General features: G+C 36.5%; 1 protein-coding gene across 1 annotated transcript in view; it reads right to left on the bottom strand.

Annotated features, from left to right (window-relative positions):
• ADAM10 (ADAM metallopeptidase domain 10) overlaps positions 1–25,175 on the bottom strand; it is a 132,208-nt gene that overhangs the window by 11,018 nt on the left and 96,015 nt on the right. The window contains exons 9-14 of the mRNA XM_026518578.4: positions 20,155–20,318; positions 12,047–12,230; positions 8,457–8,607; positions 7,450–7,633; positions 6,407–6,515; positions 5,531–5,751 (exon numbers count right to left, since the gene is read on the bottom strand). Of these exons, the coding sequence (XP_026374363.1) occupies positions 5,531–5,751; positions 6,407–6,515; positions 7,450–7,633; positions 8,457–8,607; positions 12,047–12,230; positions 20,155–20,318 (1,013 nt within the window). The remainder of the gene's footprint in view (positions 1–5,530; positions 5,752–6,406; positions 6,516–7,449; positions 7,634–8,456; positions 8,608–12,046; positions 12,231–20,154; positions 20,319–25,175) is intronic.

Here is a 25,175-nt window from a genome sequence, read left to right on the forward strand (position 1 = left end):
TATAAAATGATAAAACAGGTATCACCCAAATGAAAACTGTGAAGGGAAAGGAGCAACACATACATTCAAGTCTCTCCAGACATAAGACAGTCTTTACTGTATTTAAACATCTCCACGGGGCGCCTGGGTAGCCCCGTCAGTTGAGCATCTGACTCCTGATCTCAGCTCAGGTCACGATCTCGGGGTCCTGGGATAGAGCCCCGTGGCAGGCCCTGCACTCAGTGCACAGTCTGCTTCTCTGCCTCTCTCCTCTCTTGTGCGTGAGCAGGAGCACAAGCTCGTGCACGCTCTCTCTCTAATAAATAAAATCTTTAAAAAAAAATTCTCCAGAAAAACTCAACCATATAATCGTTTCAGTGAACGTTTCAGTGTTTGACAACTCACTCTCAGCAAATGCACTCTAGACTTCCTGAGGCTCACAAAGCCTTTTTGGGCCCACAGCTCCTTGTGGTGATGCTGGTTTTGCCATCCTGCAGGGGCAGAAAGGTTCCCTCTGTCTTTCAGAATATACTGTTGTCTAGACTTTGACTAAATGTTCTTCCATCCTGCAACACCCCCACGTGCCACCCCTCACACCAATCTGCCAAGCAGAAAGCAACTGGCTACTAATCTCTTAGTTACTTTAAGCGCAGACTGGGTAAGTAGGATAAAATACCACTGAAACCTGAAGATATTATAGCTTCAAAGTTAAGATAATATGCACAATTTTTATTCTTTTCCATAGAAATTATGACATTTAAGAAATCTGCTTCATTCATCTAGCAAATATATACTGAATCCTTACCATATGCTAAGTCCTGTGACAATATTGCATCTTCGTTATTCAAGTTTCACAAGTGACAGCTATGTGGCCTATTCTACTGGGCAACGCACGTCCACACCCACCCTCCATTTTAATATGTGAGGATGACGGAGTAGAAAATCTCTGTCATAATCCTTTTAAAAAGGAGTCATTAAACTGCAGAAACTAAAAAATGGTTCCCAAACTTTAGCATGCACAATCACCTACTGACTCAGTGGTTCCAGGGTGAGGGCCGATACTTTGCATTTCTATCACGTTCCCAGACGACGCTGATGCTGCTGGTCAGGGGACAACACTTGGAGATTCAAGGCTCTAGATTAGGGGTTGGCAAACATTTCCTCTAAAAGGCCAGATAAATATTTTAGATTTTGGGGCTGTATAGTCTCTGTTGCAATACTCAAAGTACAAAAGCCTCCGCAGACAATATGCAAATGGACAGGTGTGGCCATATTCCAAAAAATCATTATTTATGGACACTGAAATCTGAATTTCATATAATCTTCAGAAGAATATTATTTCAATAATATCATTTGATTTTTTTCAACTACTTAAAAATGTGAAACCATTCTTAGCTTGTGAGCCATACAAAAACAGACAGTGGGCTAGATTTGGCTCATAAGCCATTTTGCCGACCCCTGGTTCTAGATGAATGGTTGGTTTTCAGTCCTGGCTCCCCACCAGAAATAGCTGAGGCGCTTTTAAAAGACCCAGATACTTAAGCGCCACCCCATGAGATTCTGAATTAATTAGTCTAAGCCCTAATTAATGAACAACCAGGAATAAGAATTACTGATCTTAACCAATGTCCCCCCCAAGTGACGTCTAAGGATATTTAGGGTTTAATAAGCTTTACATGAATAAAGGCTTCTGGGGTCAGGTAAGTTTGGAAAACGAAATTTAAGGATTTTTTACTGCAGGACTTCCCACAATATTTTCGTAAGTACCTAAGAGGGGACTACAGTATGCAATGTTTTCCAGACTCATTTGACCACCAAACCCATGGATCTAGTATTCTATGAAGCACTCAGGAAACACTGGCTTCAATCTTTCATAAAGCATAACAGATACTTAGGTTCATAAAGTTACAACAAAATGTGAGAGAAGAAATTAATTTAAAAATGAGATATACGATTGATTCTTATCAAAATAATAAAAAAGAAAATTCCTGATAAATCTAAATAAATTAAAAAGAAAAAAGTCACAAAATAACAGGAAATTATTTTTAAAAAGATGGAGAGGGGTGCCTGGGTGCCTCAGTTGGTTAAGCGTCCAGCTCTTGATTTTGGCTCAGGTCATGATCTCAGGGTCATGAGATCGAGCACCTCCCATCCCCTGCACTGGGCTCAGTACTGGGTGTGGAATCTGCTTGAGATCCTTTCTCTCCCTCTGCCCTTCCCCCACCCATGCTTTGTCTCCTTCTCAAATACATAAATAAATCTTAAAAAGATGGAGAAATACAATGAAAAATTTGAAAAAAAAATCAGAGTCAAAGATGGTTTTCTACAATGTCAAAACTAATACAAAAGATGTAGAAAACGTGAACACATCAATCAATAACCATGGAAGAAAGTGAAAAAGAATTACCAATGCCCTCAACCCTGTTTTTTTGTTTTTTTGTTTTTTTTAAAAAAAAAGGAGATAAGGATGCAGGGTCTCAACAGATTTCTTGGTAATCGCTCTCAAACTTTTTAAGGACTAGATGACTCCTTGATAACTCCAAAGGACGCTTATCATTATCTCCTTGCCAGACACACTGTAAGCACTCAGCAAATACACCAAACATATTTTTAAAAAATACATCCAAAATACTATCAAAAACAACTTTTCCCAGAAAAAAAGGTAAAAGTTTTCTCACATCATTTCCATGATACCAGCAGCAGTCAGTACACCTCATGCCCTGAAAAGTATTAAACTGTTCAGGTTCTTACTCTATGCTGTCTGAGGAGAAAAGGTGCCAGGTATGCTACAGAAAGGAGACAAAAACCACTGGCCCCACTGGCAAGGAAAGCCAGTGAAACTTACCCTTCTTCTCCCTTTCACAGCGTCTTATACCACAGCACCCTAATAACCTAGCTTATTAACTACAAGGACACTTTCCTGACATGATGAAAAACCAAAGCATGAAGTATTCATGTAACAAAATAAACTCTGCTATGCAAGTGAACTCTGCACAGAACACAAATGAGACAAATAGGTTCTAAGACACCGGATCTTTGTTATCTGTTTGGCCTAGGAATGCCTACAACTGCAGCAACAGGCTAGTGGTATTCTCCAAGCATTACGGGCCATGCCATCTGAAAGAGTGGCATGTGAAAGTCAACAGTGATATAAAATGAAAGCATTCTATACTCACTTAAGGCAAACTTGTATAAACCTAAAAGTGCCTGATTAATCAGTTTCAGAACACAAGAAAAGACTTCATATTGTTAATTCACTGTAAGAAGTATTTCACTAAATCCTCAAATCTAAATATGAAAAAAGGTTTTAAAAATACTTTTAGGGACATCTGGACGGCTCAGTCAGTTAAGCATCCGACTCTTGATCTCAGCTCAGGTCCTGATCTCAGGGTCGTGAGTTCAAGCCCTGTGTTGGGCTCCATGCAAGGCATGGAGGCTACTTAAAAAGAAAAAAAAAAAAAAATACTGGAAAAAAAGTAATACTTAAAAAAAATCATTTTCATTAAATATTTTAAAAATAGGAATGAATGAGCTTTTGATATGCTAAATAAAAGGAATCAAAATTAAAGATAATGGAGAAAAGTAAACAAATACTATTTTTAGATATGATTCGCTACCTAGAAAACCTAAAATATCTGGTACAACATATACTCAGTAGAACATAAATCTGAGATCTCCATTATCAGATTACTTTTTTAAATACATTGTCCTCTATAGTTGACAAGTATACCAGATCTCAACTTACTCTTATTAGAGATAATCGGTGGGGGGGGGGGAATAACTGGATCTCAATTGAAAAGAGGGAAGTAAAGGGCCAAGAAAGGCAAGCTACTTGAAGTCATAGAACAAATGCCACAGGATGATATGAATCGTTGCATAATTCCCAAGCCTATACTCTTTCCATTCTGCCACAGTGCCAAAGGCACCTTTAGCTTAATGGATATTTTTTTGAGCACCTATTATGCACCAAGCATAGGAGTACGAAAATGACTAACATACCATGTTTTAAGGATATCTAAGTTAAGTCAATTGACCCATTTTTTGGTTTAAAACCCTAGGTCTCCTGGGGCACTTGGCTGGTTCAGTAGGTAGAACATGCAACTCTTGATTCAGGGTCGTGAATTCAAGCCCCATGTTGGACATAGAGCTTAATTTAAAAAAAAAAAAAAAAAAAAAAGGAAAGTATTCTCCAAAAATAAATAAATCAATCCTAGGCCTCCTAAATCCAGGTTCAATGATCCTTCTACCTAATAAACATTATATAATCTAAAAACCATCTATTCTAACATGCAAAGTATTATTCTTCCTATGTATAATAAATGCCATTTTTAAAAAGATTTATTTATTTATTTGAGAGAGTGTGTGCCTGTGTGTGCACGTACACACACACACACACACACACACACACACAAACGCATGCATGTGCAAAGTGGGGGGGGAGGGAGAAGGACAGAAGCAGACTCCCTGCTGAGTGCAGAGCCCACTTGGGGCTCACTCTCACTTCCCTGAGATCATGACCTGAGTTGAAATCAAGAGTTGGAGGCTCAACCGACTGAGCCACCCAGGCACCCCAATAAACACCATTTTAATACCAGAGATAATTCCAAAGTTTTTATTACAAATGTTATTACAAGAGTATCAAAAAGGATGACAACCCACAGACGACTTTTTTTGTGCCTTTAAGGCATCCTCTGTCCTGTACGCACACAAAAAATGTAAGAAACAATTTGGGAATGGGGGGAGCGAGGAGGAGCTGAGTTCTAAGTCAATTTCCAAAGCAAACTCATTCAGTTCAGATATAGCACATGCTCAAATACATCACTTGCAAATTTCCTACTGATATTTTAATGTAATCACTTAGAAACATGAATATTTAAGTGACTTCAGATAGTCATTCTCAGCAATCTTTTAAGAAAATTTCAGGTAATTCGACATCTGTACAGCCTGGAGAAATGTGGGCTTAAAAATAATGGAGTTCGGTGGATTTATGCTGGATGAACATCCATAGTCATTAACAAATCTGCAAAAGACTCTGTATCGGATCTTAACTGTTCAACATTTTTGATCACTGACAAGATAAAGACCAAGAAATTATATTGAAACAGCAGAAAAAACCTTCAGAAAATCACCGATTTCTCTTTATGTCTCCTGTTCAGCAAAGTAGAAGCTGCAGCTGGCTATCTGTCATATTGAGACAAGGGAGAAATATAAAAAGCAAGCAAGGCCTTCCAAAACAACTTGAGGAAAATGCCCTAATAATATGGACCAAAGGAGGAAGTAACCCATTCAGGAGAAGGACCAGGGAGCGGAATAAAAAGAAGGACTCCCCTATCATCTACCAACTAATCTATGAACAATATACGTGTGGAGATTCTGACCACTTTAAAAGAAAATAATACACAGGGATCATTGAACTTTAAAAATCATTCTTCTGATAAAGTTAATTCCAGTACAAACAGAAGTGATTTTCTTATAACATTGGTGACCGCTGGCCAGATAAAATTACAAAAAACCATGTTAAGGTTTCTTTATAAATGAAAACTATACTTACCACAATCCATTCAGCAATGTTTTCATAGAGCTCTGGACTAAAAATTGCTTTTTTAAGCCTAGCCAGAGGACCATCAGCATCTACTAATCTGCACCGCATAAAGACATCACAGTAGCCTCTAAAATCATTGCAAGGGGATCCAGGTTGCAAGGTGATGGTTCGACCAACGAAGTGCATGTTCCACCGCGAAGACCCTGTACTGGCACAAGTTGATGGATCCACTGGAAAAGAAGTGCCAAATATAAATTGAAGATCAGATTTCCTACCAGGAAATCTTGCATTAGTTAGGCTGGATAACACCATTGGTAATTTGCCTTAAACATACAATATTAAACAAACAGCCAGCAACTCTTGACTTAGTATCTACAATGGCTAACAGTGTTTATATTAATTATATTAATTATTGCCATAAAGCTGGCAGGTTTTTGTCTAGCTTATCATTTTTAAAACATTGTAGGGATCATAATACTAGAAACACAATGCTATGCTACATTTAAAATTTTCCAAAGATGATCAGTATTGGTGGAAATTATCCATCTAAACTGGGTATCAAAGTTTAATGCTTAAAACTTAGGAGAAAAATGGATGCCTGGCTGGCTCAGTTGATACAGCATGTGACTCTTGATGTTGGGGTCGTGAGTTCAAGTCCCACGTTGGGGGTAGAGTTTACTCAAAAAAAAGAAAAAAGAAAAATTTAGGAGTGTCTGGCTGGCTCAGTCAGAGGAGCATGCAACTCCTGATCTCAGGGTTGTGAGTTCAAGCCCCACACTGGGTATAGAGATTACTAAAAATAATAACAATAATAAACTTTAAAAAAATTTAGGAGAAAAATTAGGTTTTAAAACAGATGTTATATTCTTGTTTTAAAAGCCTTACTCTTCTTCATACAGCAGACATGGCATAATTCCTTGTCATCTTTGCCATCTGAACTGGCGCAGGTACACTCCTCCAGGCCATACTTCTCACAGATAGAACCTGCACATTGCTGGAAGAAAAATAAAAGACCAGCGATTGTCTCTATACAGTCAAACCTACTGTTCACAGTAACAGACAGATATACACCGCTCCTGCTAAAACAATTAAGTAGAAATACAAGTGGAAAAAAAAGCATAGATTAATATCAGAAATGGATCATATAGGGGCGCCTGGGTGGCACAGCGGTTAAGCGTCTGCCTTTGGCTCAGGGCGTGATCCCGGCGTTCTGGGATCAAGCCCCACATCAGGCTCCTCTGCTATGAGCCTGCTTCTTCCTCTCCCACTCCCCCTGCTTGTGTTCCCTCTCTCGCTGGCTGTCTCTATCTCTGTCGAATAAATAAATAAAATCTTTAAAAAAAAAAAAAAGAAAGAAATGGATCATATAAACACACCTGAAAAAGAGTTAAGTGCAATTAAGGCAGCAACTCTTTTAAAGAAATGGCAACTTTAAAAAATCTAAACGAAACAGAAACAGAGAAAGAGATCAGATGAGCATCAATTTTACATTGGTTTTTATGGCTCCGTTATAAGAAGAGAAAAATGAAATTTCCTCATGTAAAGTGAGTATTTAGCCAAGAAAGCTTTAAAGGCTTCACATTTAGATAAAATGACCAGAAGAGTTCTTTTATGTAGGCTGTTAAAGTACCAATTTATAAAACTCAAAAGCCATGCAAAGTCATATGCCTAGCTATACAACTACTTTTCTCTAGAGACTATGAAAACACGCAGTGGAAAGATGAAAGGTAAGTCAGTAACTAATCGAATGCCACCAGGCACTTATGCCACATGACACCTTCATGGCTTTATGGGGAAACAGACAGGGATATTATTAAAACAGGGACCAGGATCAATTATTGGAACTCTGCAGCTTTAAGAATAAACAATTATTCTGAAAAAGCAGGTTTTCTAAAACTAAATAAAAAGCTTATAAATCAAATGCTTACCCCATTAATGCACACTTGTGTATGCCTATTACAGTCTGTAAAGTTTGGTTTAGGATCAGAGGCTGGGCAGAGAGCTGTGATGCCATTACATATTCCTTCTTTTGCACAGTCTGAATCATCCCGACACTTCTCGGTTTTTGATTTGAATGTACACTGTGCTGTACAACAGGGACCTTGACTTGGGCTAGAATAAACAGTAAAATGATTAAAGAAAATCACTAGTATATTTCCTATATACATAGATATGGTCCGAAGTTTTTAATCATGAATCTCATCTTTTAAATGGTAAGTATGTGACTGGCATAAAACTTCAAATTTTGGACCAAGAGGCTACTAAATTTCAACATTCTATAAATGTAAAAAAGTGATTGTCTTGTTTTTATAATCAAGGCATACTATACTCAACATTCTTATTCTACCTGCCTTTAGTGAAAGGCTATCATAGAAAATAGATTTAATATTGGGGGAGCTATCAGTGTGTTTCACGGTTACATCATACATTAGTCAATTCATCAATTTTTCTCACATTTGTATGCTAAAATCAAACTAGGATATACAGACCAACCATTTTAAAAGTAGTGCACAAGCAATATTCTATTGCTTATATCTACCACTACCAAAGTAATTTTGACAAGTGAAATAATCATATGACACTAAGTTACAAGAGTCAATGAAATCTGTATTACCTAAATATTTAAAGTTAAGATTCTAAAAATACGGACGATAGTCACATCTTTAAGTTAGGAACTAAACAGTACGTATTTTACTGAGCACCCTTGCCTGTCTTTTTTTTACACTCACCACACAAGTTACAATTATAAGTAGCTCAATCTGGCAAGCACACTGAGTGCACTCATCAATGCTACTCCAGAAAAAGATGTAAGGCAACAGCAAATAAAGACAGAGTTTCCAAACCCCATGCATCTCTTAACGTCAATTTTCAATGGGTCATAACTGCCCTCGGCTGCCCAGTGGCAGCGTGAGCACCCCCGGGACAGGCAGGGTACCTGCACTGCTTCCCAGGCTTCAGCTTGCACTTCTTCCCCTCTGGCTGGTTCGCATCGTAGCAGCACTCATCTTTACACTGGTCACTATAGCCACAGTCGCACTCTTCACCTTGCTCCACCATCCCATTTCCACAAATAGGTTGGCCAGATTCTGAGGAAATCAATAAAACAAAGTAAGCATTATCTGTACACATGAATTTGATTTAAAATTAACAAACTGTGGAACCTCATAACAAAGGGAGAAAGGATAATTTGATGAATACAAAAAGCAGAGCTAGGAATCTCGAAATCAGAAGACCTAAATTCAATTCTAACAGTGGCTCAGTCACTAACTAGCAATGTGGCCTTGGGCAAGTCACTTCCCTTTTGGGGGGGGCCTCAGTTTCTTAATCTGTACAGTGAAGAGATTTGACATTACGGTCCCCTTTAAGGTCCCTTCTGGAAGTGGTAACATTCTATTTAGGCCACACTGAGCTTTATTGAACAATGACTGCACTTTATATTACGCAAATACAAATTAAGTTAGTCTTCATCAACCAGAAAAAAATTAAATCTTCTGTATTAACAGAAAATTTAAAACATTCATAGAAGTAGTAGAAGTACAATGAACTCCCATGTACCAATCGCTTAGCTTTAACAACTATCAACAATATGCTATAAAAAATTCCACCTAACATATTCATTTATTCTTGTAAATAAAAATGAATCTAAGAGATAGGAGTTTTTTTTCTTTTTTAAATCTAACCATAATAGCATTACCATATCTAACAAAATTAACAATATGCTTAATAGCATCTAATAGCCAATCCATGTTCAATTTCCTCAACTGACTTTTTACAATTGATTTATTAGAACCAAGTTCCACATAAGGATCCTCAACCCCATGGCTGCTTTTGGTTGATATGTGTTATTTTAATATATAAGAGACTCCCTTCTCTCTTTTTATTTTTACACTATTTATTTGTTAAAGAAATTGGGTCATTTTGTCTTACAGAATTTCCCACATTATGTTTAGCTGATTGTATCCTAGTCAATAAATAATTTTTTAATGTACATTAATCGGCTCTGTACAGTGGAAAAGGTGCTGTTTAAACGCAAAAAATAAAATAGATACATACCTCAGTATAGTTTAAGAAACAAATTTCCTTACCATAATACCTACACAGCAATACGCTCATTTTTAAAAGACAACTTCAATCAGAAAGTTCACTGTGAAAATCCAATTTATGTAGCACTTCTACATAAGATGTTTTAGAAAACCTACCAGTGATAATAACAACAGGAATAACAAAAACGATACCATCAATATAATTGGGATCTGCCCTTTTAAAAGAAATAGAAGGCCTTAAAGAAAAAGCTAATCAATATAAGTAAAAATTAAAATTTGGGCCTGATCAAAATTCAATTTTTATTCTGGGACAAATTCTGTGAAGAGGATAAAATGAAAAGTTACAGAATGGAAGAAAAATATGTGCAGATCAATATCTGACAAATGACTAGTATATAGGCTATATAAAGACGTCTCAAAACTCAACAGAAAAAAAAAAATCCAATGAGAAATGGCCAAGAAACATGGACATTTTACCAAAGAAGATATACAGATGGCAAATAAAGTGCATGAAAAGATGAACATCTTTAGTCATCAGAAAAATACAAATTAAAACCACAACAAATATCACTATACAGCTATCAGAATGGATAAAATAAAAACAATAAAAACACCAAAAGCTGGCAAGGATGCAGAGAAATTAGATCACTTATGCACTGCTGATGGGAATCTAAAATAATACAGCCACTCCAGGAAACACTTGGACAGTTCTGTATAAATAAGAGCAAACAATTACTATATGATCCATCAACTGGATTTGGAGGAATTTATCCCAGAGAAATGAAAACTTATGTTCGCATAAAAAACCTGTATACAAATGTTTATAGCTGCTTTATTCGTAATAGCCAGAAACTCAGAATAGCCCAGGCAGCCTTGAACAGGTGAATGAACTTTCTAAATATAAAGCTAGTCTTTCTAGAATAGTTTGGACTCAGCTATGCCTTGTGTTGGGTTCACGTGTTCCAGCTGTGTTCCCTTGCAGCCTGTGCTACAACTGTCAACAAACTGTGGTACATACACACCATGGAATACTACTCAGCAATAAAACAAACTCCTGATACAGGCAACAATCTGAATGAATCTTCAGGGAATTATGCTGAGTGAAAAAAGCCAATCTCAAAGGTTCCATGTTGTATGATTCCATTTATATAACATTTCAGAGTGACATTATATAACATTTTAGAAATGGAGAATGGTTTAGTAGGGCATCGATGAGTGGAGAGCAGGAAGGAGGTAGATGTGTTTGCCCTCAAGTAATTTATAATCTTATGAAGTAGACAGGGACCCAAACAAACATAAAACAACATAGAATATTTAGAACATATTAAATGCCGCAAGGGCGGCATAACAGATGAATGGATAAACAAAATGTGGTATTATCCTTACAATGGACTATTATTCAGCCATAAAAAGAATGGCATTCTGATACACGCTACAATTTGAATGAATCTTGAAAGTTTTATGCTAAGTGAAATAAGTCAGACATGGAAGGCCAGATACTGTATGATCCCATCTGTATGAGGTACCTAGAATAGGCAAATTCATAGACACAAAAAATACATTAGAGGTTACGAAGTAGGGAGAGAGGGAAACCAGAGTTACTGCTTAATGATCAAAGAATCTCTATCTGGAGACATGAAAAAGTTTGGAAATGGGTAGTGGTGATGGTTGTACATCGATACAAATATACTTAATATGCCACTGAATTTTAACTTAAAAGTAGCTTAGATACAAATTTTGTATATTTTTATTTTTATTTATTTTTATTTATATTATACATATTTTTCTTTAGCATAAGGCAAAAAAGAATTTCACAGCAGCTTTATTCATATTAGCTAAAACCCGAAGAGCCCAGGTGTTCATCAATAGGAGAGTGGATGAGCAAAGTGTGATATATTCATACAATGCAGTATTAACTACTCAGCAATAAAAGAGAACACTAATGATGAATCTCAAAATATGCTGAGTGAAAGCAGCCCTCCACAAAAGAATGTAAACCATATGATTCCACTTATATGAAGTAAAACAAGCAAAATTTCTCCACAGTGAAATAAATCAGAATAATCGTTGCCTCTGAGAATGTGTTGGGGGCAGAAACTGACTGCAAAAGGAAATGAAAGAACTTTCTGGGGTGACAGAAATATTCCGTATTTTGACAGGTGCTTAGGTTATACAGGTAAATCCATTTGTCAAAGCTCATTAAATGTTGGATTTACTGTGCAACATTTCACTTAGTGAAAAAAAAAAAAGAACCACAAACAATATCGAACTTCAATTATATGGGCTAAAGTGTTTAAGGGTGAAGCATACTGATGTCTGCAATCCACTTTGAATCACAACAAAAAAACATGGAATTGAGGGATGGATAAGTGGTAAAGTAAATACACCAAAGTTTTAATAGTTATAAAATAGAGGTGATGGGTGCATAAGTGTTTCAAGTTTTCTGAATGTTTGAAAATATATGTTGGGGAAACATACATACCAACAAAACAGTTGTTTCTCTTCTTCTCAAGAACTTGGCTTATATTTCTAATACTACAGAGTGAGAATTTATTGTTGTTAAGTTTGTCCCCAGATGTTGCTCTTGCATACATGATGTAATTGCCATTTTCTTTCTGTCCTAAATTCTTAGATTCTCCTGGAGTGCACTCTGTTCCAGAATCATGCTGCCAAACAGAATATAGAGTTACATAAACAGGAAATAAAATAAGGTTTTCAGGTCATCTGATTAAATGTAATTTTCTCACCAGAAGAACATTGGAAGCTTGTGGACTCTCCTCTAAAAAAGATCCTACAATTGATTTAGACTGTGAGAAGGAAAACAATTTGCTCTTTTAGGAGCCACTGTCTTAGAAGGGGAGGAAAAATGAGTGAAGGTCTAGCCACACAATGTACAGCTCTGTAAAGACGGAGTAGAATGGAGGATAAACCACCATAAAGTCTATCAAAAATAAGGTCGCCATGCACTCCTATGTTTATTGCAGCATTATTTTCAAAAGCCAAATTATGGAAACAGGCCAGGTGCCTCCTGACAGATGAAGGGATAAGGAAGATGCAGTACATATATACAATGGAATATTATTTAGCTATAAAAAATGAAATCTTACCCTTTGCAACAACATGGATTGAGCTAGAGAGAATAATACTAAGTGAAATAAATCAGTCAGATAAAGGCAAATACCACATAATTTCACTCATATGTGGAATTTAAGAAACAAAACAAATGAACAAAGGAAAAAGAGAGTCAAACCAAGAAACAGACTCTTAACTCTAAGAACAGACTGATGGTTACCAGAGAGGAGGTGGGTAGGGCGATGGGTGAAATAGGTGACGGGGATTAAGGAGTGCACTTATCACGATGAGCACTGAGTCAGGTACAGAATTGTTCAATCACTATATTGTATACCTGAAAATAATATAACACTGCATGCTAACTACACTGGAATTAAAACTAAAAACTTAATAAAATGAAAAAAAATAAGCTCACCTAACTTTTAAAACTAGTAAGAGGAATATAAACTACTTAAAATGACTAAATATTCTTTAACATACATGCTAAATTACTATGACTAGTTCAGAGAAGACAGGTGGGGAAAGACAGGAAACAAAAGAGAATGGCATGAAGCTAAGTACATACAAGATAGGCGTCTAAGAGAGCTGACTTATTAACTAGTACATAAGAAAGATAAGTAAAGGCTATTTTTAAAGATTCTATGTATTTATTTGAGAGAGAGAGAGAGGGAGAGGGAGAGAGAATCTGAAGCAGACTCCACACTGAGCACAGAGCCTGACACAGGGCTCGATCCCATAACTGTAAGATCATGACCTGAGCCAAAACCAAGAGTCATTTGAGCCACCCAGGTACCCCAGTAAATGCTATTTTTAAATGACAATTAAGAAAAGCCAAGTAGTAAAACTAAAACACTGCTTTACAAGAGTAAAACAACAGACATACATGTATATGTACAGAGTTTATGGTGTTGGCAAATGTTACCGAAGCATCAGATACATACTGAAAAGTACCAAGTACCAATCTATAGTTTCGTAAGTTTTCTCAAAGCAAATATACTTATGTGACCAGCACTGAGATCAACTAACGGAATACCACCACATCATAGCAGCATCCCCACCTTCCTTCCTACCCCAGGAGATACGCATTAAAAAACAAACCAGGGGCACCTGGGTGGCTCAATCAGTTAGGTGGCTGCTTTCAGCTCAGGTCATGATCCCAGGATCCCTGCTCAGCGGGGAGCCTGCTTCCCCCTCTCCCACTCCCCCCTGCTTGTGATCCCACACGCTCTCTCTCTCTAATAAATAAATAAAATCTTAGGGAAAAAACTAACAAACAACCTCACAATGCTCCTGAAACAACAATTCAGAACTTGCCAGCAAGGGTGAAAATATTTGGGTCCTAAAGTAAAAGTTCTATTTAATTAAACTGTTATTTGAATATCCAACAATTCAACCCTCCAGAAAGAAAGAATGCCCAAGGGCATTATATTTCTTCTCAAAACCCATCTAAATTACTTTCATTTTCTACTCCCTAATCTGAAGCAACTATTTTTTTTTTAAGATTCTGTTCCTTTTTTTTATTTATTTAAGTAATCTCTACATCAAATATAGGGTTCGAACTCATGACTGTAAGATCAAGAGTTGCATGCTCTTCCAACTGAGCCAGCCAGGTGCCCCCCTGAAGCAACTATTAAAAATAAGACCTCTCCTATTACATTTATTCTTCCTGGCACCTCTTGCTATTCTCTTGAACCAAGATTCAGCATTTAACAACTCTTTTTTTTTTTTTAAGCATTTAACAACTCTTGACTATTCTCCAATATTACCTTGCCTTATGTTTTCATTCTATAGAATTCAATTTGGTTTATGATAATATATGACACAAGAATCATTCTCAGCACTAGAATTTTAGAAAAAGAAAAAAAAATTCCAATACTGCATAACTCTTGATATTATCACAGAGTATTTTCCAATTCAATAAATATTAGAATGTGTCCAACATTATATGAGGAACTAAAAATATAATATAAAAATGTAAAGATGAGTTTAAGCACTGTCCCTAGCCCTCAAAAGCCTTATATTCTATTTAAAAGAGATAGCATATTTTGATATCCCTGGCTAGTCTGACTCTGCCCCAGAAATCTATTACAGATATCACTGATCGGGGGTGCCTGGCTGGCTCAGTTGATAAAGGGTGCGTAACTCTTGATCTCAGGGTCATGAGTTCAAACCCCACATTGGGCAAAGAGCTTGGTTGCTTACTTACTTCCATACATACATAAACAAACTAACAGGTCTTGCTAATCAGTTATCACTTTACTAGCCAGAGGATATTGTAATGGATCATCATTAGCAGCCATGGAGGGAGGAAGAGGTTAAAACAGGCATGCCAACTATTTGTATTTGTCATCCTCGGAACAGGGGATAAACAAGCAGACCAGTAAAAATATAAAACAGAATGTAAAGGCCATCTTGCTATCCCCAAAAAGTGCTGACAGTTCAAATGGTTTCACAAAGAAACTCAAAGTTTGACAAGAAAACAGAAAAACTTTTCTGACTACAGAAACAATACGTACTCTTTTAGAAAATTTAGAAAATTAAAAAAGATAAAAAATTTCAATCATAATCAACCATGCATAATAACTACCATTAGCATTTTGGTCTACTTCCTACCTGACTTGTACCTATCATGTCATATTTTAATATAAAATTTGAACTATACCACTTGTACAGTTATATACATGGTTTCTTTCAGCTTAACAGTATGAGGCAAACACTGATCTTTAAATGATTGCAGACCACTCCAGGATACTTTCCTACTGTGGGGCCATTTAGGCTGTTTAAAACTTTTTGCTATAAATAAATAAAACTGCAATGGATACGTTTTTTAATGCACATAAATCTTTTTTTTTTAAAGATTTTATTTATTTATTTGACATAGAGACAGCCAGCAAAAGAGGGAACACAAGCAGGGGGAGTGGGAGAGGAAGAAGCAGGCTCCCAGCGGAGGAGCCTGATGCGGGGCTTGATCCCAGAATGCTGGGATCACGCCCTGAGCCGAAGGCAGACGCTTAATGACTGCGCTACCCAGGCGCCCCTAATGCACATAAATTTTGACAGATTCTGCATTTTTCTTTTAGTTGGATTCTCAAGGGTAGAGTTTCTGAGTTAAAAGGTCAAACAAGGGTCTTGATACATACTGACAAACAACTGACACAAGAGCTCTATCAATTTACATTATATAACAACGTGGATCAAGATTTCAGTAGGCAGAGATGGGAAGGAACTGGCTTCTTGGCAAAAGGAAATTTTTAAAGGACTATGAATAATTTGACAGGAGAGGGCAGTTAACACTGGAAATATACCTGAACCCAAAAGATGGAAAACCCTAAATGCTAAGATAAGGAAAACTGTATCAGCAATATCAGCAGGTACAGGAAATAAGGTTGTAAACCGAAGTGACGTGATCAAAACAATCAGAACTATAACCTAGACAAAGATTAATCTTAGGTACGAACAAGCACATATTATAACTTTCATACTGAGAGACAGAAACTTGTCTCATTTATGATTACAACAACCCAAGACAAAGCTTATAAAGTGGTTAACAACAGGTGTACAATAAAGATTTGGGACAGGATTAATAAATGTAAGTGATAGTGTGAACCACTCAGAGAAAGTAACACTGACATAGTACAGATGTACAACAGGAGAAATAAAGACAGATTTCAGGTAAAGATGTCAAGGGAGACGGGCTCAGGAATTTATAGTTCTGGCTGCTCTTGGTAAATATCTGTAAGTAATTTAATAGTAACCACTACTGTGTATATCAATGGTAGTGTGAACAACATGCACAAAGGAATGGGGTGTGATTGAGCACGGGAGAGTCATTAAAAGTAGTCTGGTATGTGACGAAAAGAGAGCAGGGTAGGCAAGAATGTGAACCAATTTATCCATTAAACAAAAAGCCATAAGTAATATAAAATTAATATACTAAAAAAAATTTCTGGCAGCTGGGTAGGGAATAGATTAGACAGAAAATGAAAAGAGAACAGATTAGATTCCCTACTCCAAGTGTGGTCTGCAGACCAGGGGCAGCTACAGCATCACCTGGGAATGTCTCAGAAATGTAAAAACTGGGGCGCCTGGGTGGCTCAGTTGGTTAAGTGTCTGACTCTTGATCTCAGCTCAGGTCTTGATCTCAGGGTCATGAGTTCAAGCCTCAAGTTGGAGCCTACTTAAAAAAAAAAAAATGCAGAAACTTGCCCTCCCCCCCAGATTGGAATCTGTATTTTAAGATCCTTGGTAATTTGTATGCACTTTAAAACTGGGGAGACCCTACATCACTCAGCATCAGGGAAATACAAATCAAAACCACAATGAGATACTACCTCACACCAGTCAGAATGGCTAAAATTAACAAGTCAGGAAATGACAGATGTTGATGAGAATGCGGAGGAAGGGGAACCCTCCTACACTGTTGGTGGGAATGCAAGCTGGTGCAGCCACTTGGGAAAACAGTATGGAACTTCCTCAAAAAGTTGAAAATAGAGCTACCCTACAACCCAGCAATTGCACTACTGGGTATTTACCCCAAAGATACAAACATAGTGACCCAAAGGGGCACCTGCACCCCAATGTTTATAGCAGCAATGTCCACAACAGCCAAATTATGGAAAGAGCCCAGATGTCCATGGACAGATGAATGGATAAAGAAGATGTGGTGTGTACACACAAACACACACACACACACACACACACACACACACACACACAATGGAATACTACCCAGCCATCAAAAAAATGAAATCTTGGGGCGCCTGGGTGGCGCAGTCATTAAGTGTCTGCCTTCGGCTCAGGGCGTGATCCCGGCGTTCTGGGATCGAGTCTCACATCAGGCTCCTCCACTGGGAGCCTGCTTCTTCCTCTCCCACTCCCCCTGCTTGTGTTCCCTCTCTCGCTGGCTGTCTCTCTCTGTCAAATAAATAAATAAATAAAATCTTAAAAAAAAAAAAAAAAAGAAAAGAAATCCTGCCATTTGCAACAACGTGGGTGGAACTAGAGGGTACTATGCTAAGCGAAGTAAGTCAATCAGAGAAAGACAATTATATGATCTCACTCATACGTGGAATTTAAGAAATAAAATAGAGGATCACAGGGGAAGAGAGGAAAAAATAAAACAGGATGAAATCAGAGAAGGAGACAAATCGTAAGAGACTCTTAATCACAGGAACAAAACAGAGGGTTGCTGGAAGGGAGGGGGTAGAGTGATGGGGTAACTGGGTGATGGACATTAAGGAGGGCACGTGATGTAATGAGCACTGGTATTTTATAACACTGATGAATCACAGACCTGTACCTCTGAAACCAATAATACATCATATGTTGATTTAAAATAAATAAATAAAATGTAAATAGAAGAAAAAAATGGGAAGGCCCTAGACTGAAGGACAGAGGAGTAGCTGAAGGGTACTACAACTCCCCCAGTAAGGGTAGGAATCAGGGGGACGGAGAAAGAAAAGAGAACATTTACTTGCCCTTGAAAAAACAAAACCAACCACAAGCAATAGTTCTCTGCTCATCTCCACAATTTCAATTACTCTTTTAAGAACAGATCACATAGTGTGGGGCGCCTGGGTGGCTCAGTCAGTTAAGCATCTGCCTTTGGCTCAGGTCATGATCCTTGAGTCCTGGGATCAAGCCCCACATAAGGCTCCCTGCTCAGCGGGGAGTGTGCTTCTCCCTTTCCTTCGCTCATGCTCATGCTCTCTCTCAAATAAATAAATAAAACAGATCACATAATGTACATGTGCTGCAAAGAGAAACCGCTTTCAAAGTTTTGAACCTCCAATGAGAAAAAATTTATCAGGCTCAAGAACAAAACAAACCAAAGAACAGATCACAAAAGCTGTCAAGAGGCAAAAAGATTAAACACAAATAGTTTATCCAAGAATATTAATAATCTATCAATTTCCGATAGGGACTTAGAAGAAGAAAGACTTGCAACTCAGTGAGATGGCACTTCTATTTTACAAACTGGGAGAAAATTAGAGAAGTGCATTTGAAGATTTTAAGCTCCAACTATATAATTTTTTTCTAACCTCACGAAAATTTCCATTTTACAAGTGATATGGTACAAGTACAATGAATTTACATAGTTGTCATATGAAATTTTCCCAAATTTGTTATTTAATAAGCCCTACCAAAATCACAAAGAGACTTTCTTTCAGTATTTTGCATTTCTGTGTGCATTAATCTTTAGGTCACTTGAAAATCAGTATGATGGACTGAGTACTAAATGACACCAAAGAATTGTTAATTTTGTCAGGTATCATAACCACATTACGGTTATGTAAGAAAATGTCTAATTTTTTAGGGATGTATACTGAAATATGTAAGGGTGAATAAATCTGCTTTTAATACCTTACCAAAAGAAAGAAACACACAGAAAGATGTGGCAACATCTTGGTAACAGCTGAATCCCAATCAGAAGTTGAAAAACCGGAGCCCACAGCCCATTTCTACATGCCTAGGCTAAGAATGGTTTTCCATGTTTAAAGGATTGTAAAAACAACAAAGAAAAATATACAACAGAGACCAAATGTTACCCCCAAAACCTAGAATGTTTACTAGCAGGCTCTTTATAGAAAAAGTTTACTGACCCCTATTCTAGATAACAGGCATGTAAGAATTTATTGCACTGTTTTTCTCTACTTTTGTGTAAAAATTTTTCATACTGAAAAATTTTGAATAGCACACTGAAAAATTTTAAAATACCAATCCACAATAGAAAAAGACAAATCTAACAAACCCTGATAATGCTTTAACAGAAACCAAGCAAAAAAAAAAAAAAAAAACACTCCACAGTTTGCTAACATTCAAAATGTACTTTAAACAATGAAAAGTGAGGGGAGCCTGGGTGGCTCAGCTGGTTGAGCATCCATCCCACTCTTGATTTCGGCTCAGGTCACAATCTCAGGGTCGTGAGATAGAGCCCTGCATAGGAGCCTGTTTAAGATTCTCTCCCTCTGGGGCGCCTGGGTGGCACAGTGGTTAAGCGTCTGCCTTCGGCTCAGGGCGTGATCCCGGCGTTATGGGATCGAGCCCCACATCAGGCTCTTCTGCTGGGAGCCTGCTTCTTCCTCTCCCACTCCCCCTGCTTGTGTTCCCTCTCTCGCTGGCTGTCTCTATCTCTGTCGAATAAATAAATAAAATATTTAAAAAAAAAAAAAAAAAAGATTCTCTCCCTCTCCCTCTGCCCCTTCCCTTGCTCGTAGGCACTGTTCTAGGACCAGCAGACAGAGAAGTGAATGAAACAGATAAAATTCCTTGCCTTCATAGAAACCTGCATTGTTATGCTTACTTTTCTTATTTGACTTGCAAATATTCTATCTTCCTCCCTTTCACTACTGTTAAGTATATTCCCGTATTCCAAGATATAAAAACTAAACAGTCAACTATACTCCAACTAAAAGAAAAACAAACTAAACATCCATATGTACTTATATTCAATGTAAACAAATCATTCAACATAAAATTAATAACTTCTAAAGAATCTACTAATTAGGCAATACTTACTGGAGATCCAAAGTTATGTCCAACTTCATGAGCAAAAGTAATGTGAGAGACTTTGGGGGGTACATGAGATCCATAGTTCTGAACAGTAATAATTCCAGTGTTTAAGGACTTCTTCTTACCATCTGAATACAGCTTGCTTTTTTCACATATTCCTCCAGAGCTTCCTAATTTAGAACAAAAGATGGCTAAATTAGCATCTATTTAACCCCCAAAATAACTTTCTAATATATACTATATTAAATTAAAACATTTTATATATCCCACATATATCAAATACTCGAAAGTTTCTTTAGCCCAAGATTAGGAAGTCATTTCAAGTAAGTTTTAATGGGACACATAAAGAAACTCCCAGGACTTAGTACAAGGCCCTTAAAAAAATGTTCTTCATAATCAAAATATTCCCTAATTTTTGCTCCCATTAATTAAGCAAAAAAAAAAAAAAAAAAAAAAGTTTGTTAAATTTGAATATACCCGTATTTACACTGTCAAAGCCTATACCTTCTCGTTAAAAAAAAAGGAAAAAAGAAAACATTTAATTTAAATGAGAGTTGAAAAAAATAATCTCAGGTAGATTCTGAGAAAGTCACTTCCATAAATAATAGTGATGCACAGGAGTGCATGATTCACTATCTTGAGAGGCAATATACAATATATTTTTTAAAAAAGAAAAAAAATAGTGGTTGCCAGGGGCTGGCAAGGAAGTAGGGGGATAGAGAGAGATTTGTAAAAGGGTACAAATTTCCAGTTAAAAAATGAGTAAGTTCTAAGTATCTACTGTATAACATGATGACTATAGTTGATAACACAGTATTGTATAAATGAAATTTATGAAGAGAGTAAAACTGAAACATTCTCACCAAAAATAAATAATATGTGAGGTGATGGATATGTTAACTCAGTGGGGGGAACCCTTTCACAATGTACGTGAATATCGAATCATTCACTACATTGTACACTTGAAGTAGCCTACAATTTTGTCAGTTATACCTCAATAAAGCTGGGGGAAAAAGAAAAGAAATACGTCCAGCGGGCAAAAAAAGGACAGTGGGAGGGAAGGAAGGAGAAGAAAGCAAATGTGGAAAAATGTTGACTGATTAATCTACCAGGAGTTCACTATACTATTCCTGCAACTTTTCAGCAGGTTTGAAATTTTTTTCAAAATAAGTTCAAAAAATTGAATTATGATTTTCCAATGTGTCTTGAGAATACTTTCAAACTTTAAAAGAAAACCCATAATGCTACTTCTGTTATACATATTAAATCACTTTGTAGTTCACCTGTTCCATAATACGATCTTTCCAAAATAGCCTAAAACCAAAATGAAAGTACTTATACATCTAAAGGCAGGTAATATAAGCAATTAGAGAAAGAACAACGGGAAAATCAGAAATTGGCTGGCCAGCCCACGTCTGTATGTACACTGTACTGAGAACACAGTTCGTTTAGTAACTCTGTTAAAGACTCTTAGTGAGAATTCTTTAGTTTACATTCACATGTAAAGGGTTTCTCTCTTTGACTTTTTTATTAAAATATAATCAAATGTTAGGATATTCTGATAACTGATCAAATTATTTCAAATTAGCTTTATATATGCAAAGTTACAACTAAGTTATTAAACCATTAAAAAATCTGGGGCGCCTGGGTGGCACAGCAGTTAAGCGTCTGCCTTCGGCTCAGGGCGTGATCCCAGCGTTATGGGATCGAGCCCCACATCAGGCTCCTCCGCTATGAGCCTGCTTCTTCCTCTCCCACTCCCCCTGCTTCTGTTCCCTCTCTCGCTGGCTGTCTCTATCTCTGTCGAATAAATAAAATCTTAAAAAAAAAAAAACTTTAATTAAAAAAAAAAACATTAAAAAATCTAACATTTATAATCCCTGATTAAACATATAATAGGAGGCAATTAAAAACAGATTTGCAAGAATGGCATGACATTACAATTGCTGCCTTGTTTATTTTAAGATTAGAAAGTAAATTCAAGGGGCGCCTGGGTGGCACAGCGGTTAAGTGTCTGCCTTCGGCTCAGGGCGTGATCCCGGCGTTATGGGATCGAGCCCCATGTCAGGCTCCTCCGCTATGAGCCTGCTTCTTCCTCTCCCACTCCCCCTGCTTGTGTTCCCTCTCTCACTGGCTGTCTCTATCTCTGTCGAATAAATAAATAAAATCTTTAAAAAAAAAAAAAAAAGAAAGAAAGTAAATTCAAAAGGGGCGCCTCAGTGGCTCAGTGGGTTAAGTGTCTGCCTTTGGCTCAGGCCATGATCCTGGAGTCCCAGGATCTAGCCCCACATCAGGCTCCGCATCAGCAGGCAGTCTGCTTCTCCCTCTGACCCTCCCCCTCTCTTGTGCTCTCTCACTCTCTCAAATAAATAAATAAATAAATTTTTTAAAGGTACATTTAACACAAATTTAACATAAATTTGAATTACTATTATGATTTAGGAAGCTAAAATAACAAGCTCCACAGAAAAGTAAACTGAAAGACTGAGCCATATGCAGGTTTTAACCAGTGCAAGATGGAGAACCTTTATGATATTCAGAACTTACTACCTATTCTACAAAGAAAACTGAACAGAAAGAAAACACAGCAAATGATTTATGAATATTTAATGTATTTTCTTATGCTACTCCTACTTTTGGAGATGAGTCCTAAGGACTGTATCAGTATTTCTAGAAATTACAAAAGATATGAATAAGCACTCTGTATGTAACAATTATAGTTTTAAACAAATAGTAAATTAATATCCTGCCTTAGTGAAGATATGTCATACGCAAATTGGTCCAATGCAGTACTGTCAAACTTGAATTAAGCATAGAAGACTCCACACTGTAAATCTTTATCATTTAAAAAAAGAAAAAAATAAATAGCATTTATTAAAAACTCTGATAATATATTTTTCTGTATTTTTAAGGTCTATATAGTTTAAGGGAAAATCAGACATAAATCTGAATGTACTATTCTGAAATATAGTCTTCGTAATTTCACATCTTGTTTAACATCTTAGTAAATGCTTTTGGTTTTAATGTATATCACTTATAGAAAAGTTTAATATTTGTTACAAACTACTAACATATGTTAAAATAACTCAATTATACAGAAAAAATAAAATACTATATTTAATTTTATAAGTTATGGTTTAATACTTTTTGGCAGTAGTGCACTGATTTTTTTAAATTCCAATATAGTTAACATAAAGTGTTATATTAGTTTCAGGTGTACAATATAGTGATTCAGCAATTCCATACATTACCCAGTGCTAAGTTACGGTTTACTTTTTTTATAAAATAATGCAACTAGTTCTGATGTACCAGAAACTCAATCAGTGATCTCATATATACCGATAGCTAAACCACAGCTCAAGTTCAGTAATTGCTTTATATTATACATTTAAAATTTTACTACATGTAGTCATCATTGCAAAACACAAATTGTAAATTATAATGAGAAGGGTAAAAATTTTTTTTATTTTGAGTTAAAAGCTATTACTGATGGATAGATGGCTCAATAACCAACAAAGAAGTAAAATGACATTTTTTTTTTATCTAGAGTACAGTCTGAGAGCTAAAGTCACAGAGTATCACTCCAAAACTTTAAAACAGACCCCCAACCCAGCCCCAAAATTAGAAGAACTGCAGGATAATATAATACCCTGACAGAGTCCACAAGCACAGTTTTGATAGGAGCAGGCCTACACGCTTAAAACTTAACAGTAGCATACTGATCATGCAATATTAATCTGAGCAGTAATTTTGAACCAGACAATAGTCCCACTCCCTGACAGGTTATCAGGAAATGTCTTAGGGCATTTCTTTGTCATTCATGTCTGGAGAGCAGTATTCACAAGTAATAGGGAGGGACCAGAAATGTTAAATATCCAACCCAGACAGCACAAAATGCCAATATTAACGGTCCTGTTATAATATTCTAACAATATAATTCTCCCAGCCTTGTAATTAGACTTTTAAACAACACATTAAGACTTTGATAGGCTGTGAGTTATCTTGAGAACCTGAATTGAGCTCTGTATGCCCTTAAATCCTAATACGTAAAATCAAACTAAAATTTCTAAACTAAGAAAAACAGAAGAGACTATTGCTAACAATTGAAATGTCTCAAAAAATGTTCCTCACAAATGGTCAGAGGAATACCGAATGGTTCAGGATTAACTATGGAGACAAATTCCAGAGCTAGACAAATTCCAGAGCTAGCCTTACTCAGTGGCCTGCCCAAACTGAGACTATGTTCATTAGGATAACATTAAGAAGGATAATATATGAACAGAATGTACCTTAATATATTTTTTAAAATGGCCCCTCTCAAAAGACATGTTGGATGGGTGCCACAAATGAAGTAAAATAAAAAGATTATCTAATATAAGGAATTTACTTAGTTAAGGAATCAGTGTTTCAGTCTCTAAATTAAATAAGAGGCTATCTGCTTAACACAGAACCATGCTCATACAAAGAAAAGTTTAAAGAAATCTTTCCAGATTCATAATCAACACTGACTTTGTTCGCAAGACCAGACTCCCCTTTTCTGACTCCCTTCTAATCCCTGTATAATTTTAAATGGGAGCCTCCAAGCCAGCCCAGTTCACTAGTTGTTTCCACTTATTATGGAGTTGGGCAGGAGGTGCTGTTTTCCTGATTAAACAAACCCAAGGCAGTACCCACCTACAGTATGATATTAAATAAGAATAAAAAGTAGTGTAAGAAGACTTAAAGACAAAAAACCTACTATTCAAATGTTTCAACTTTCACTGCTTGTCCCAGCTTAACTGAGTCAGTAAAGACTACAGCTAATAATTTGAGTAATATTCTGTAAAATTAACATCACAACAAAACCCTCCACACCACCATCTATTTGTAGTAAAATATCTGCAGAATTAAATGAAACTAGGCTAAATAATACAACAAAATCAAAATTAATTAGGCTAAATAAAAATGAAAAAATTAAGAAACAGTAATAGATCACAAGCTGCTATGAAATGATACTTTTTAATAAACAGATAACCACAAAAATTACT

This window comes from Ursus arctos, unplaced genomic scaffold (genome assembly GCF_023065955.2).
Source record: "Ursus arctos isolate Adak ecotype North America unplaced genomic scaffold, UrsArc2.0 scaffold_36, whole genome shotgun sequence".
Taxonomy (NCBI): Eukaryota; Metazoa; Chordata; class Mammalia; order Carnivora; family Ursidae; genus Ursus; species Ursus arctos.